Source organism: Melospiza georgiana, chromosome 15 (genome assembly GCF_028018845.1).
Source record: "Melospiza georgiana isolate bMelGeo1 chromosome 15, bMelGeo1.pri, whole genome shotgun sequence".
Classification (NCBI taxonomy): Eukaryota; Metazoa; Chordata; class Aves; order Passeriformes; family Passerellidae; genus Melospiza; species Melospiza georgiana.
The window spans coordinates 4,542,244-4,554,453 of NC_080444.1; the positions used below are offsets into that span (position 1 = coordinate 4,542,244).

A 12,210-nucleotide genomic window follows, 5' to 3' on the forward strand; every position below is an offset into this window, starting at 1 on the left:
ACACAGAAGGAGCACACTCAGCATTTACTTATCTATCAGGAATATTTAAAGTAGGTTTTAATTTTTAATATGTAATACTAATTGAAACATTCTAATATAGTGCCTCTTTGTGAGGAAGATCAAAGCAAATGTTCTGGTAAGGCCCTGAGCTAATGAATATTAGCCCACTTCATGCACTGAAGTTGTTGGCAATACTTGGATTTTGTGAATAAATTTACTCTTCTAATTTTCTTTAAATTGTAGTGTGTTGGTAAAGAAACATGACTAAAGGTTGAAGGTGTATGTTGATAAATATTTACACAAAGTGTTAAAGACTGCTGCAGTCACCCATCAGTGGGTGGAATAGATTATGGAAGCAGCCATTGCATAGGGCAAGAAATAGAAATTGGCACTGGATTCATCTGCCCCAGCTCTGTGTTTTGGAGTCTCTCTTCAGTCAGCTAAAGAAATCCAAGAGATTATTTAAATGTTCACCAGCACTCAAAGCTCATTTCCTATGGCAGTGCTGTTGTTTGTGATGTAGCTAAGTACCAAAAGTGAATCAGTGGGAGAATCAAAAAACCAGAGCTGGCCAGTGGCCCAAGCTCGGAGTGTGATTCTCTATGTAGCCTGTGAGCTGTTTAAATGGTGTTGCTTTATATTCAGCATCTTCTCCAAATGCTGTTTTAAGCTTTTCTTCCCCATCAGTTCTGTGAATCAACAGTTTCCCTGTTAATGGGGAAACACATGTTTTGAGGGAGGGAACATCTCCTCCTGTTTGACTCCAAGGTTTGACACTCTCAGTTCACTGGTTTGTGTCACAACATCTGTGATGCTGAGGTGCCCTTGCAGGTGTCTACAAACAGCTCGTGCTGTTGGCTCTGCCTTCACAGAGAAATACAGAGAGAGAGCTCAGAGTTCTGTGTTCTGATTTAACACTTGTCTCCAAAAACCCCAACTATTGAAATGGAACAGTCTTTAAGTGATGAACTACAAGAGTTCAGCAAAGCTGCTGCTGAGAGAAATGATTGATCCAAGATTGAATTTCTGCTTCAAATCAAGGCATTTAGTTCAGGAATCAAATTTTAAAAATCTAGTGTGTTTTATATGAACACTCCATGGATGGGAAGTGCTTATTCCTTATCACCTCAAATAAGCTTTCCTGGCAACCTCCTCTCAAAGTTCTGAGTTTTATTCTCCTCAGTGTAGTTTTATACAAAAAGCTACAGTTATATACAACCAAATTTGGATGTAGTTGTCTTTATTATGATGGAATTTGCTTTATCCAGTAGCTTGTTCCTTACAACTGCTCTCTCTGCAAATACCAGAATGCCAAGATAAAAGGTTGATCAATATTATGCAGGTTCTCAGTGTTGTTCTGACTGTAGTCCCCAGTCTACCCCAGGTTATCTTCCAGTTGTACTTCAACTAAAACAAACCTGTCCCTGCTTGCCTGGCATCCACAGGTGACATCTTATCCAACATCTTCTACTTTCTGTGTACGGGTGTTTCATGTTTCCTTTCGTACCTTGTTAAAATTGTTGGAATATTCATGAGAGGGAGTGATGTCCAGATGGAGGTTCTACCTGCAGATGTTAATGTGGACGGACACAGATCAGCTCTCATTTGTTTCAGTTCATGGAATATGGCATTTGCTCAGTGCCTTTCTCTAAGTCTTGTCTTTCTTCTCTGTCTTCCTTCCTCCCACACTGTTGCCTTTTCTTCAGGTACAGCAACAAGTGGAAATGGAGACTTTGGTGACTGGAGTGCCTTCAACCAAGCTTCTCCTTGTGCCAGTGCTTCATCTGGAGAGCTCTTCAGCAGCACAGCACAGCAGCCAGCTCTAGAGCTCTTCAGTGGCTCACAGCCAGCTCCGGGCCAGCCTTCAGCTGCTTCCAATTCTATGGATCTGTTTGATTTGATGGGACCCTCTCAGACAACCATGACCTCCTCACAAAGCATGAATTTCTCCATGATGAGTTCCAATTCCATGGGTGTCAGTTTACCCATGTCCAGGTCACAGGTATGCTGCTATTGCTACAGTTTGCTAATGACCTTCTTCTCCTTAATCACAGCTTTGAAAATGCATGCATTCCTCTCCTGGAATGCATTAGACCTGGTCACTCAGATGGGATCAGCATTTTGTCAAAAATGTTTCAATTGCATCCTAAACAGAAAATCTCTTCTTGAAGATGGGTCTCATTCCTCTAGGAAGTGTAGCTGCTTTTTTGGAGCAGTTGAGTTTGGTAGTGTAAGGTCATTCTCCACAGAATGTTAGAGATTTCCAGCCTGGTCTGTTCTCCAAAATACAGACGTGCCTGCTGCAGTGGAGAGTGGTTTGGAAACTGTAAGGGATCATCTTGGTATTAGGAAGAAAGAATCAGCATGGTTGAGTTCAAAACTTGGCTGCTGCTGGTCACTGTCACTCCACATTGATGTGGGACTTGCCCTCTGCTTACAAATAATCTTCTAATCTAACTGTGGAGCAGCACCTGGCAGCCCTGCTTTGGAAGAGATAAAGTTCATGGCTTTGTGGGTTTTATTATTTTCTGTGGAAAACTAAATACTTCTTGTTCAGTTATTTCTTACCAATAAATTGTTTCAAGTGAATCCCAACAAACTTTTCTTTTTTAGCCTCTGCAAAGCGTGAACCCAATGATGCCGAAGCCTAACTCACTTTATAATGCAAGGACAGAGATGGTCCAGAAAAATGCAAGCAAAACTCTACCCTCAACTTGGTCAGATCCCAGTGTAAATATCAGTTTGGACAATTTAGTACCTGGGATGCAGCCTTCCAAACCCCAACAGCCATCGCTTAATACCATGATGCAGCAACAGAGTAAGTGATCATTGCACTGTTATGCACACTGAGCCCTGTCTGTGTTCCATAGGCTGTCCCTGAGATCCAAGTCTTCTCTTTTCCTTCCTTTAGTCATACTTGTTTCATAAACCACAGTGACCTTGTGACACAAGTGTTCTTTAAATGGAGATTGGTGTGTCAGGAGGCTGTGTCTGTGCAGGTTCTGCTGTAGAGCTTGCACCATGGCTGTATCTTGACTTTGGGCTTCCTAATCTTTAGAACTTCTCTAGAATATTTATTGGTATACAATGATACTCATACCTTCTGTAGAAGCTTTCTGAGTCTTCCTGCAGAAAATATGGTAAAAAGGGCAACAGAATCATAAAATCATTAAGGTTGGAAAAGACCTCAGGGTTTGCTGAGTCCAACCTGTGACCCATCCCCACCTTGTCACCCAGGCCCAGAGCCCTGAGTGCCCCATCCAGTGACCTTCCTTGAACAACTCCAGGGATGGGGACTCCAGACATCCCTGGGCAGCCCCTTCCCATGCCTGACCACCATTTCAGTGAAGAAATTCCTCCTGATGTCCATATCAGGAAGTAGCTGCAGGCCTGGCCATAGAGATTCCTCCTGGTGTTCAAATCAGGAAATATCTTCAGGCCTGGCCATCATATCCATGTTCACAGCAGTGACCACACAAGTTCCTTAAATCACAAGAGCTCCTTCAGTATGAGAGGTTGCACTCAGTGATTTTTGTGCTCTTATCTTTGCAGATATGCAACAACCGATGAATGTGATAACGCAGAACTTTGCAGCTGTGAACCTCAGCCCCCAGCCCAGCATGATGCCTGTGAGGGCACAGAGCAGTGCCCTGCTGGGAGGGCCCGTGGGGCTGGCAGTGCCCGGGGTGATGTCAGGCACCATGGGCATGGCCTCCATGGCCCCTGCACCCTTGATGAACCAGGGAATGATGGGCATGAACATGGGAGTGCCAGCCACAGGAATGGGCACAATAGGAATGGGGGTACCCAACATGGCTATGACCTCTCTGACTCCTGGGACTGTACAACCCAAGCAAGATGCCTTTGCAAATTTTGCCAATTTTAGCAAATAAAGATTGTAAAATAAATAAATAAAATGAGATTAAAATAAAATAAATGGGCAGACCGAATGAAGGATTTTTAGCTGCACAAATATAGCTGGGGAAGGGATGGGAAACACTGATCAATTTTTTTTTTCTTTATCAGTTAAAGTGTCTACATAAAGAACCAAAAGCTATTTTCTAAGTGTTGAAATAACTAGTGTTCAAATTCTGGAGAGGTCAGAGATTCTTCTAAGGAATGTGTTGGATGATTTTGCAAAATAATTTGTATTAAGACCATCGAAAAACCTTTCCTACGTAGAAGAACCAATTTTAACTTTGAGACTTGATGGAAGACTGGATTGGGGACTGGGTAAAAATGTTTGAATCTAATTTTATACTTTTCTTTTTCTTGAAGAGCTTTGACTTTCTTTTCCCCCTCTCCCTGATCGCTTTGTCATAATTGGATCATTCCTTTTACTACCACTGAATCCACAATTGTGAAGTCACTCAAGTACTATGATCAGTTTTTTATAAGAATATATATTTTTGTCCAAAAATGGCTTACATATGTGACTATGGCTAATTCAAAGGGACCTGGAATGTATATATACTTTTGCTAATGTTCCAGCCACACTGCTGTATTACCCAAATTTTTATTGTAAAATTTCTCTCTCAGCAATTTGGTGATCAACAGATTTTTGGGGTCTTAACCTGCTTCTAATGTTACAACTGATATCCCATGCAAGTCTGGGAGAAGCTTTATCCAAGACAGCTGGAAGGTTTCCTTTCAGAAAACTCCAGAAAATGCACTTTTCTGGAGTTCTGTTCCAGTGGCACTTGGCATCCTTTGTAGCACCAATGTCCCCGAGAAGCCACTGGTTTAGGGCATCAGCAGCAGGTGAATCACACTTCAGTGATGTAAATCTGAACCTAACTTAATCCAATGGCATTGGATCCTGACTTTTATACAACACTTGGTGATTCTTTTCTGTAAATATGGCATTAGCAGCTGTGGAATCCAATAGAGGAGTAAAAAAATATATATATTAATAAAGGAGACCTGTAGCAGTCAAAGATTTTACTGATTTACTGAAAGCAAGAGAGTGAATTAAGGTTTTGGGGGGTTTTGTTTTTTCTTCTGTAATTCTGCATTTAAGTTCACATGAATCAAGATTTTAGAATCTGGAACACAAATACATTGTTATATTCACAAGCTGGGAATATTGTTAAGAATAAGCACTATACTATAGGTATGAAATTTATTGCCTCCCTTTTCTTATGTTGGATTTCTTTTTTATTATTAAATTGATAAAACTTTGTTTCCATTGTATTCATAATGTTCTGTTATACATAACATTAAAATGTTCATTAAAATCAATGTTGGGCTGCTTTTCCTTTCATTCCGTTTGACGTTTATGAGAGCATTTGGGAAAAAAAAATAATTATAATTTGGGCAAAGTAATTTTTATAAATAATTTAAAATTGTTTAATGACTTCTTATCTGAAGCCTTTCCTATCTGGCTCTACCGTTAGGAATTAAAAATGAAGCAGGCAAGATATCCTGACCCGCTCCAGCCTTGCTAATGCTCCATCTACAACATTTCTAATTAGGCAGAAATTCATGTACTTCAGCTAAGTGGTAATGAAAAGTGATTCATTTGCTGAATAAGAGATGAGAGTGAGTGTAATTAGCTGACTGCGGTTTTTAATCTTTCAACAATTCAATGTGTTTAAATTAGTTTCAAAGAATAGGAGCTTTCAAGTGTTGTTACATCAAAGTAATCAAGGCAGCCTTCAACGGCTGAGTAGGAGAGATGGCTCTGGTTCCTGTTCTGAAACCTTTACACTTATTTGGAATAATCATCTTCAAACCCTCTCGTTGGAACAGATGGGAAGGCTCAGACTGGTTCAATGTATGCAGAATTGAGGTGGGAAGGATGGGGAGATGGGGCTGGGGAAAGCTAAACCTGGAGTCAGTGTTGTTACCCTGTCATGCTGGAGGGTGCAGTGCCTCTCAATCCTCCTTTGGCATGAATAGGATGAGTGTTTCTCATGTTGTCCTTCTGAGGTGGGGTTGGCCAGTGAAATAGCTCTGAATTGAAGGACCCATGTTCCTGTTCAGGTTGTTCACATCTCTTCAGATGAACCCTTGGTTTTGCTTCTAATTGATGTTGGTGATAACGAAGCAGATTTGTCGGGGGCTGGAGTGACTCCAGCAGAAAATGTGGTCCCTTTAGGTGGGTCTTTGTGGTCGTGCCAGTTCCACCTCAGTCAAGGGTGCCCTGGCTCAGGGAACAGCTGTATGGGTGAGCTGATCTCTGCTCATCCCATGGGTCAATACCCTCCCTATGAAGCAGGGAGTGTGAGGAGCAGCTTTGTCAGCCAGCCAGGTCCTCTGCAGGTGGGTGAGAACAAAGTCCTTCACACCAAAACAAACATCAGAAAAGAAACTCTGGAAAGATTCCTTCAGAATGTGGGCCAGGTGCATCCCTGTGCATCTTTTCTGCAGTGATGAGAGCCTGCAAGTTTTCTCCCCAGCTCAAGCACATGGATCACAGGTAGCAGTGCTTGGTAGAATGTAGTTTACATCTTTATTTAAAGACTGAATATAAAATGGGTATTTGCTTAAGACAATATTGAACTTGTGTAAGACAAATACCATAAAATGTTTCCATCTCTGCTATTTCAGGTATGAACCAAATAATATCTTTAAGCTAGAAATTACCTTTCCTGGTGAAAATGCCAATGAGCTACTGTGTGAATGGGGACAGATCTGCCAGTTATCAACTGCTGCATTATAGAATTCAAAGGCATGCTGCTGTGTTAGTACAACTGCTTTCTTCATTTTTGAAGCCAGGTCCAGCTGTACCTGTGATCTCTCCAGAAGAGTTTGGCTGGCTGGGTGTTGTATATCTGAATATAGAAACACAGAATTTAATATATGGAATTACATTATTCTGTAAATTAACTGTGTGTTTGGTCCTGAGAGTTAAACTTTTAGCACCTCTGGATTCTGTAGCTTCTAAACTTTAAAAGAGTTAAATTAGAATGAGTGCAATCCTTAGTAAAGTTTGTCTCTACTTCAGAAGGGGAGAAAAGGGCAGCAGAATTCAACTCCGTGTTTGGTTTTTTAATAGAATCATTAAAAAATGCATCTTGATGTGTAAAAAGGAGTTATAAATTCCAGCACAGGTGCAAGTTCAATGATAACTAGAGCATCCACCATGTTCTACAAAAGAAATTACATTCAAAACAGCTAAACAAGGGTATTTATAGCAGCATCTGTTTCAGCTCTATCTGTCAGCTAAGAACAGTCTGACACAGCTTAGGGAAGGTGGGGGAGGGATTTATCAATGAAGTGTTTACATAATGCAGGCAGGCATTGTATACTCAAGGTGATACCAGCTATAACAGGATAACAAATATCTAAAGACACTTTTATTCTCAGAGGCCTTTGCTCCAGGAGTCACTCTACAAAATTGCCTCCATGTTCCTCTGTGCTCGCCTGTAAACACACTCACAGCAGATGACATTTTATACTGCCATTGCTGCCTTCTGCTTAAGGCTTTTAATGCTGAGGGCACTTTTGATTTTAATTTTTTTCCTTCCTCACATGTTTTATTCCAAGGTGTCACTGACTAAAATTTAGAATTTTTTCAGGTTTTCAGTTGTTTCAGAATTTCAACCTCTTCTTTCTCTCCCGGTGATGGAGTGCAGCTCCTTCTTGGGACAGAGTGGGGCTGTTGCTGTGTGCAGCTAGCCAGAAACCACAATCCCCAGGAACCTCTTTTGCCCAGATCCCATAGACTTGGAACTGAGTTCAATGTTTTAAACATTTCCATTGTCCAAGGGCTTCCTGTGGGTGGTGGTGATAGCCCTGCTCCTGGGAGCTGCGTTTAGAGCTTGGAGCAAAGAATTTGCAAAGACGTCTTGGTGAGCTGGGTTAATGTTGTGAGACTCAGAAGGATGGTCCCTAGAATTTGTAGGTCAATCTCTACAGCTTGTTCAATGATCTGGTCACAGTTTTATCTAGCTGGGATGCCATGGAATTTTTCTTCTCCATGTAAAATGACCTTTTAAAAGCGAGATGTGTCTAATTTTCATTTCTTATGTGCTTCTGCATCCACTATACACCTAAGGAATGATAAGAGGTACGAAAAAATCTGCAGAATGGGGAAAATTAATTAAAGTGCCTTTGCAAAACTCAGTGTATGCCTGGATTCTGCAGCTGAGGGTTCTTTACATGGAGTAATCCAGTCTCTATTTCTAGGTAAATCCTGCATATGTACAACACAGTAAAGGTTCAGCTCATGTGTGTTTTTAAAAATGTCTTTACTCCTCACAAATTTCCAGATTTTTTTTTTAATTGTGCCATAAGGTACTGGCTCAGTAATTAACTGGTTCTTTAATCGAGCTACAATTACTTTGTTTCATGAGAAGGGAAAAAAAAAAGAATGTATACCAAGACAGAGCTACTTTCGACATCTGGGAACCTCCTAACAGCTGGCTATCTAATGAATATGCATCTGCTTAAGAGGCTGTAGGCCATTAATAAACCAATAGATATAAAACAGAAACAATCTTTGTCAGCTTCAAATGAGATTGGATGCAATGTGCTGTGAAGTGTCACTGTCACATTGAATCCAGCCGGGGAGGTTAACGGCGGCTCCAGCACGGGCAGGGACAGGGCCGGGCCCCCCGAGCTCTGCGGGTGCTGCTGCCACCTTTGGCCGCCTCATTTCTCCTGGTACCCGCTGGGTTTGAGGCACTGGTGGTGGCCTTTTGTTTGCAGTTGTGTCTGTTTGGGTCTGACACAGGAGGATGTGGGGTTTCCCACACAAATGATTGGAGCGACGCAGGAATCGCTCACGTGAATAAACGACTGGGGAGAAGTTACAGGAATGTGATAAAAATGCACCGATTTGACTGAGACCTGGGGCTTTGTAAGGAGGCTCAGAACAGCCCCTGAGCTGTGTTGTACAACAGGATTGTTGTAGGGTGAAATAAATCCCCTCAAAACAGTGACAGTGACCTCATGTGACTGTACAGGTATCTCTGACCCCTCAAGAGTTGTATCTGTGCTTGTTCCAAGGTGGGAAGCTCATATGTTGTCCCGAGCTGTACCAGCATTTGGTACCTTACAGTTGTTCTGCACCTTTGTTTCCTGTGGCAGCTTCCATAAAATGTGAATTGGATTTATTCTGGGGGTCTCTATCCTTTCTGCACAGCCTGTGTTAGTGCAGTGGGTCCTTCCTTTTCTGGGATGGTCACCCCAGGAAGTGGCCACGCACAGCAGTTCAGGAATGGCACCTAGGTAGCATTTTCCTAAGAGAAAATCCATTATTGCAGCTCAAGCATCACTACTGGAACAGGGCACTGTCAGCTGGGCTGCAGGCACCCCTGGGATAGGGGCAGCATTTATTTTTGGGTTTGGGAACCTGGAATAACAGTGTGGTACCTCCCCTGGACTCTGCTTTAGAGCCAGACTTACACTGTGTATGTTTCAGTTCCCAGGAAACTCTATAAATTGGGATTTGGAGTAGTTCTCTGTGCAGCTCAGTTATAAAGAGCAGTCTTCAGTTTAGCAGAAATTCTACCACAAAGTTTTTTGCTCCCAGATTTACAGGTTTTTGTTACAAGAAAATGGAAGCAAGAGAAGTTAAAATGGGAAGATGAGTGCTCTGTAATTACTGCAGATCTTACTAGCAGCTTCTCAAGAGAGAAAATTTGCACTTTGTATCATCACATCAATATAATTTAAACCAAAATCTGTTAATAAGATTGACTTAATTCCTAGAACAGTGTTTGTCTTACCCTTAGTTTTAAGACAGTGTATTACTCAAAGTCCCTTTCAGAGCTGCAGCCACCCTGGTGACAAGTTTAACTTCTGAGCCTTGAAGTTTTACTTCAAGGCTTGGTGTAAAGGGGAGGAGTGAACCTCTGCACTACAGCCAGCCTGGAATTTTCTCTCCTCACCTCACTCCTGCACTGCCACAGCCCCTGGGCAGCAGGAAGGGCTGTGCACGGTGAGGGGAGCAGGTTGGTCAAGGGTGTTCCCTGTTTATTTCAAGGGGCAGCCGCCCACTGCCCTCCCCGGAGCTCTCCCTTTCAGCCCAGCGCTCTCAGATTGCCAGGGGTTTATCTTTTTTGAGGCAGACAAAAGAGCACGAGGCAAAGGAGGGCCGTCCTTTTAAGTGCTTTCAGTTTTCAAGGTCATTTGTGGAGCTTTTATCAATCAGAAAGCTAAATCCATACAAAAAGCATCTATAATGAAGCAAGCATATCTCAAGCCTTATCCCTGCAGCTGAATACGAATTATCCAGGAAGGTGCCTCAGTGGCCATGTTCACCAAGTTCAGCATCTCTGTGAACATTTACAAAGTAAGCAGAGAAGCCACTACCATTGTGATATGGCATCTATCAATTTCTTGTCTTTTTTTCTGTAATTGATTTATTAATTACAGCATCTTAATGATCTATTTAAAATAAATAAACCATTTACACCATTTCAAAGGTATTTTGTGATGTTCAGCTGATATTAAAATAGCACCAGCCTTATGTGCTTTTTCAGCAAGTGACCTAATTAGTTAATAAAGTAATTGAATATTAAAAAGGATGTTGCAAGTGATTAAAATTTAAGAGCCTTCAGAACATTATTAAAGCTATAAATCATACATCACTGTTTTAATTTGCATAGCTACAGAATTACTAATGGTCCCACATGCATAAGCTACTTGGCAATTAGTCTTTTAACAAACTGTTGGTGATACTATAAGGTTACCAAAATCTTTCCCCATCTTTGATTTGGAAACAAAATCCAGGATTGGAGAGCACTAAGGGTTAAATCCCTAAAAGCCGGGAAAATTGGTTCTTTCTGTTTTCTCCCTACCTGCCTCTGCCCCTTGTCCCTCCACCTTCTGACAGGAGAGTACATCCTCCCAAGTCCCCCTGAGGTGTGTAAAGGAATTGAGGAAGCATCTCTCCACTTTGAGCTTCCTGACCTGGCCTCCAATTGATTTTCCAGCCCAGTCTGATGTGCATAAATTCCCCTACCTGGTGCTGGGCCATTTGCCACATTTCTCTCATATACACACAACAGTCACAGAGCCGCTTTCGTTCCCAGGACGGTGGCTCTGGTCAGACAAAGGGAGCTGCTGACTGCCAGCAGTCATACCTGAGCCGTGTCCCAGGGACATTGCCTTTGGGATGAGGGTGAACCACACAGGGTGATCGTCACCTTCCATTCTCTGTGCTGGGGCTTGCAGTACATGGGAAATCTCAAATATCTGCAAATGAAAAAGAGTTGGAAAAATGATGGGAGCTCCCTGCCCTGCCCCACGGGGCGGCCGTAGCGATAAGGGTCAGCTGCCCACGGCCCTGGCCGAGACCTCGGGCTGGCTGCAGGCAGGAGGAGAGACAGGATGACAGGTTTTAACTTAATTAGGCACAAACGGCACCGGCCGGGTGAGCTGCCCCGCTCTCCCCTCTCCCCAGCACTCAGCATCTCCGCGGCGGCGGCTCCCGGCCCCGGCAGTGACGGCCAGCAGAGCACGGTCCAGCGCGCAGGCAGAGCGCGGCTCTGTCTCTGCCTTCAGCACTCGCAGCCTGACAAGAGGCAAACGGTGCTGGGCAAAGAAATGACCCGGTGAGTGATGGAGCACAGCCCGGCACGGAGAGCTGCGGAGAGGGGAACAGCCGGAGCCCCGGTGGTGCCAGCTCCGCAGCCTGTGCCCCGGAGCCCCAGCGGTGCCAGCTCCGCAGCCTCTCACCCGGAGCCCCAGGGTGCCAGCTCCGCAGCCTCTGCCCCGGAGCTCCAGCGGGGCCAGCTCCGCAGCCTGTGCCCCGGAGCTCCAGCGGGGCCAGCTCCGCAGCCTGTGCCCCGGAGCCCCAGGGTGCCAGCTCCGCAGCCTGTGCCCCGGAGCTCCAGCGGTGCCAGCTCCGCAGCCTGTGCCCCGGAGCTCCAGGGTGCCAGCTCCGCAGCCTATGCCCCGGAGCCCCGGCGGTGCCAGCTCCGCAGCCTGTGCCCCGGAGCCCCAGCGGTGCCAGCTCCGCAGCCTCTCACCCGGAGCTCCAGCGGTGCCAGCTCCGCAGCCTGTGCCCCGGAGCCCCAGCGGTGCCAGCTCCGCAGCCTCTCACCCGGAGCTCCAGCGGTGCCAGCTCCGCAGCCTGTGCCCCGGAGCAGTCCCGCGGATCGGATCGCACTCCTGTCCTTGTCAACTCCCACCCGGGCTCCCCGGAATGGTTTCTCTGCTCCTGTTCCAGGGCCGGACTCGCAGCAAATGTGGGTGCCTAAGCAGTTGCTGATTTCCCCAGGGTCTTCATGGAATCACAGAATCATGGAATGCTTT

The 12,210-nt window shown here is 44.3% G+C and overlaps 1 protein-coding gene across 1 annotated transcript in view; it reads left to right on the forward strand.

Annotated features, from left to right (window-relative positions):
- CLINT1 (clathrin interactor 1) overlaps positions 1–5,238 on the forward strand; it is a 46,651-nt gene extending 41,413 nt beyond the window's left edge. Inside the window, exons 10-12 of the mRNA XM_058035049.1 lie at positions 1,707–2,002; positions 2,614–2,818; positions 3,553–5,238. Coding sequence (XP_057891032.1) covers positions 1,707–2,002; positions 2,614–2,818; positions 3,553–3,893 — 842 coding nt within the window. The 3' untranslated portion in view covers positions 3,894–5,238. The remainder of the gene's footprint in view (positions 1–1,706; positions 2,003–2,613; positions 2,819–3,552) is intronic.
- The last annotated feature ends 6,972 nt before the right edge of the window (positions 5,239–12,210 follow it).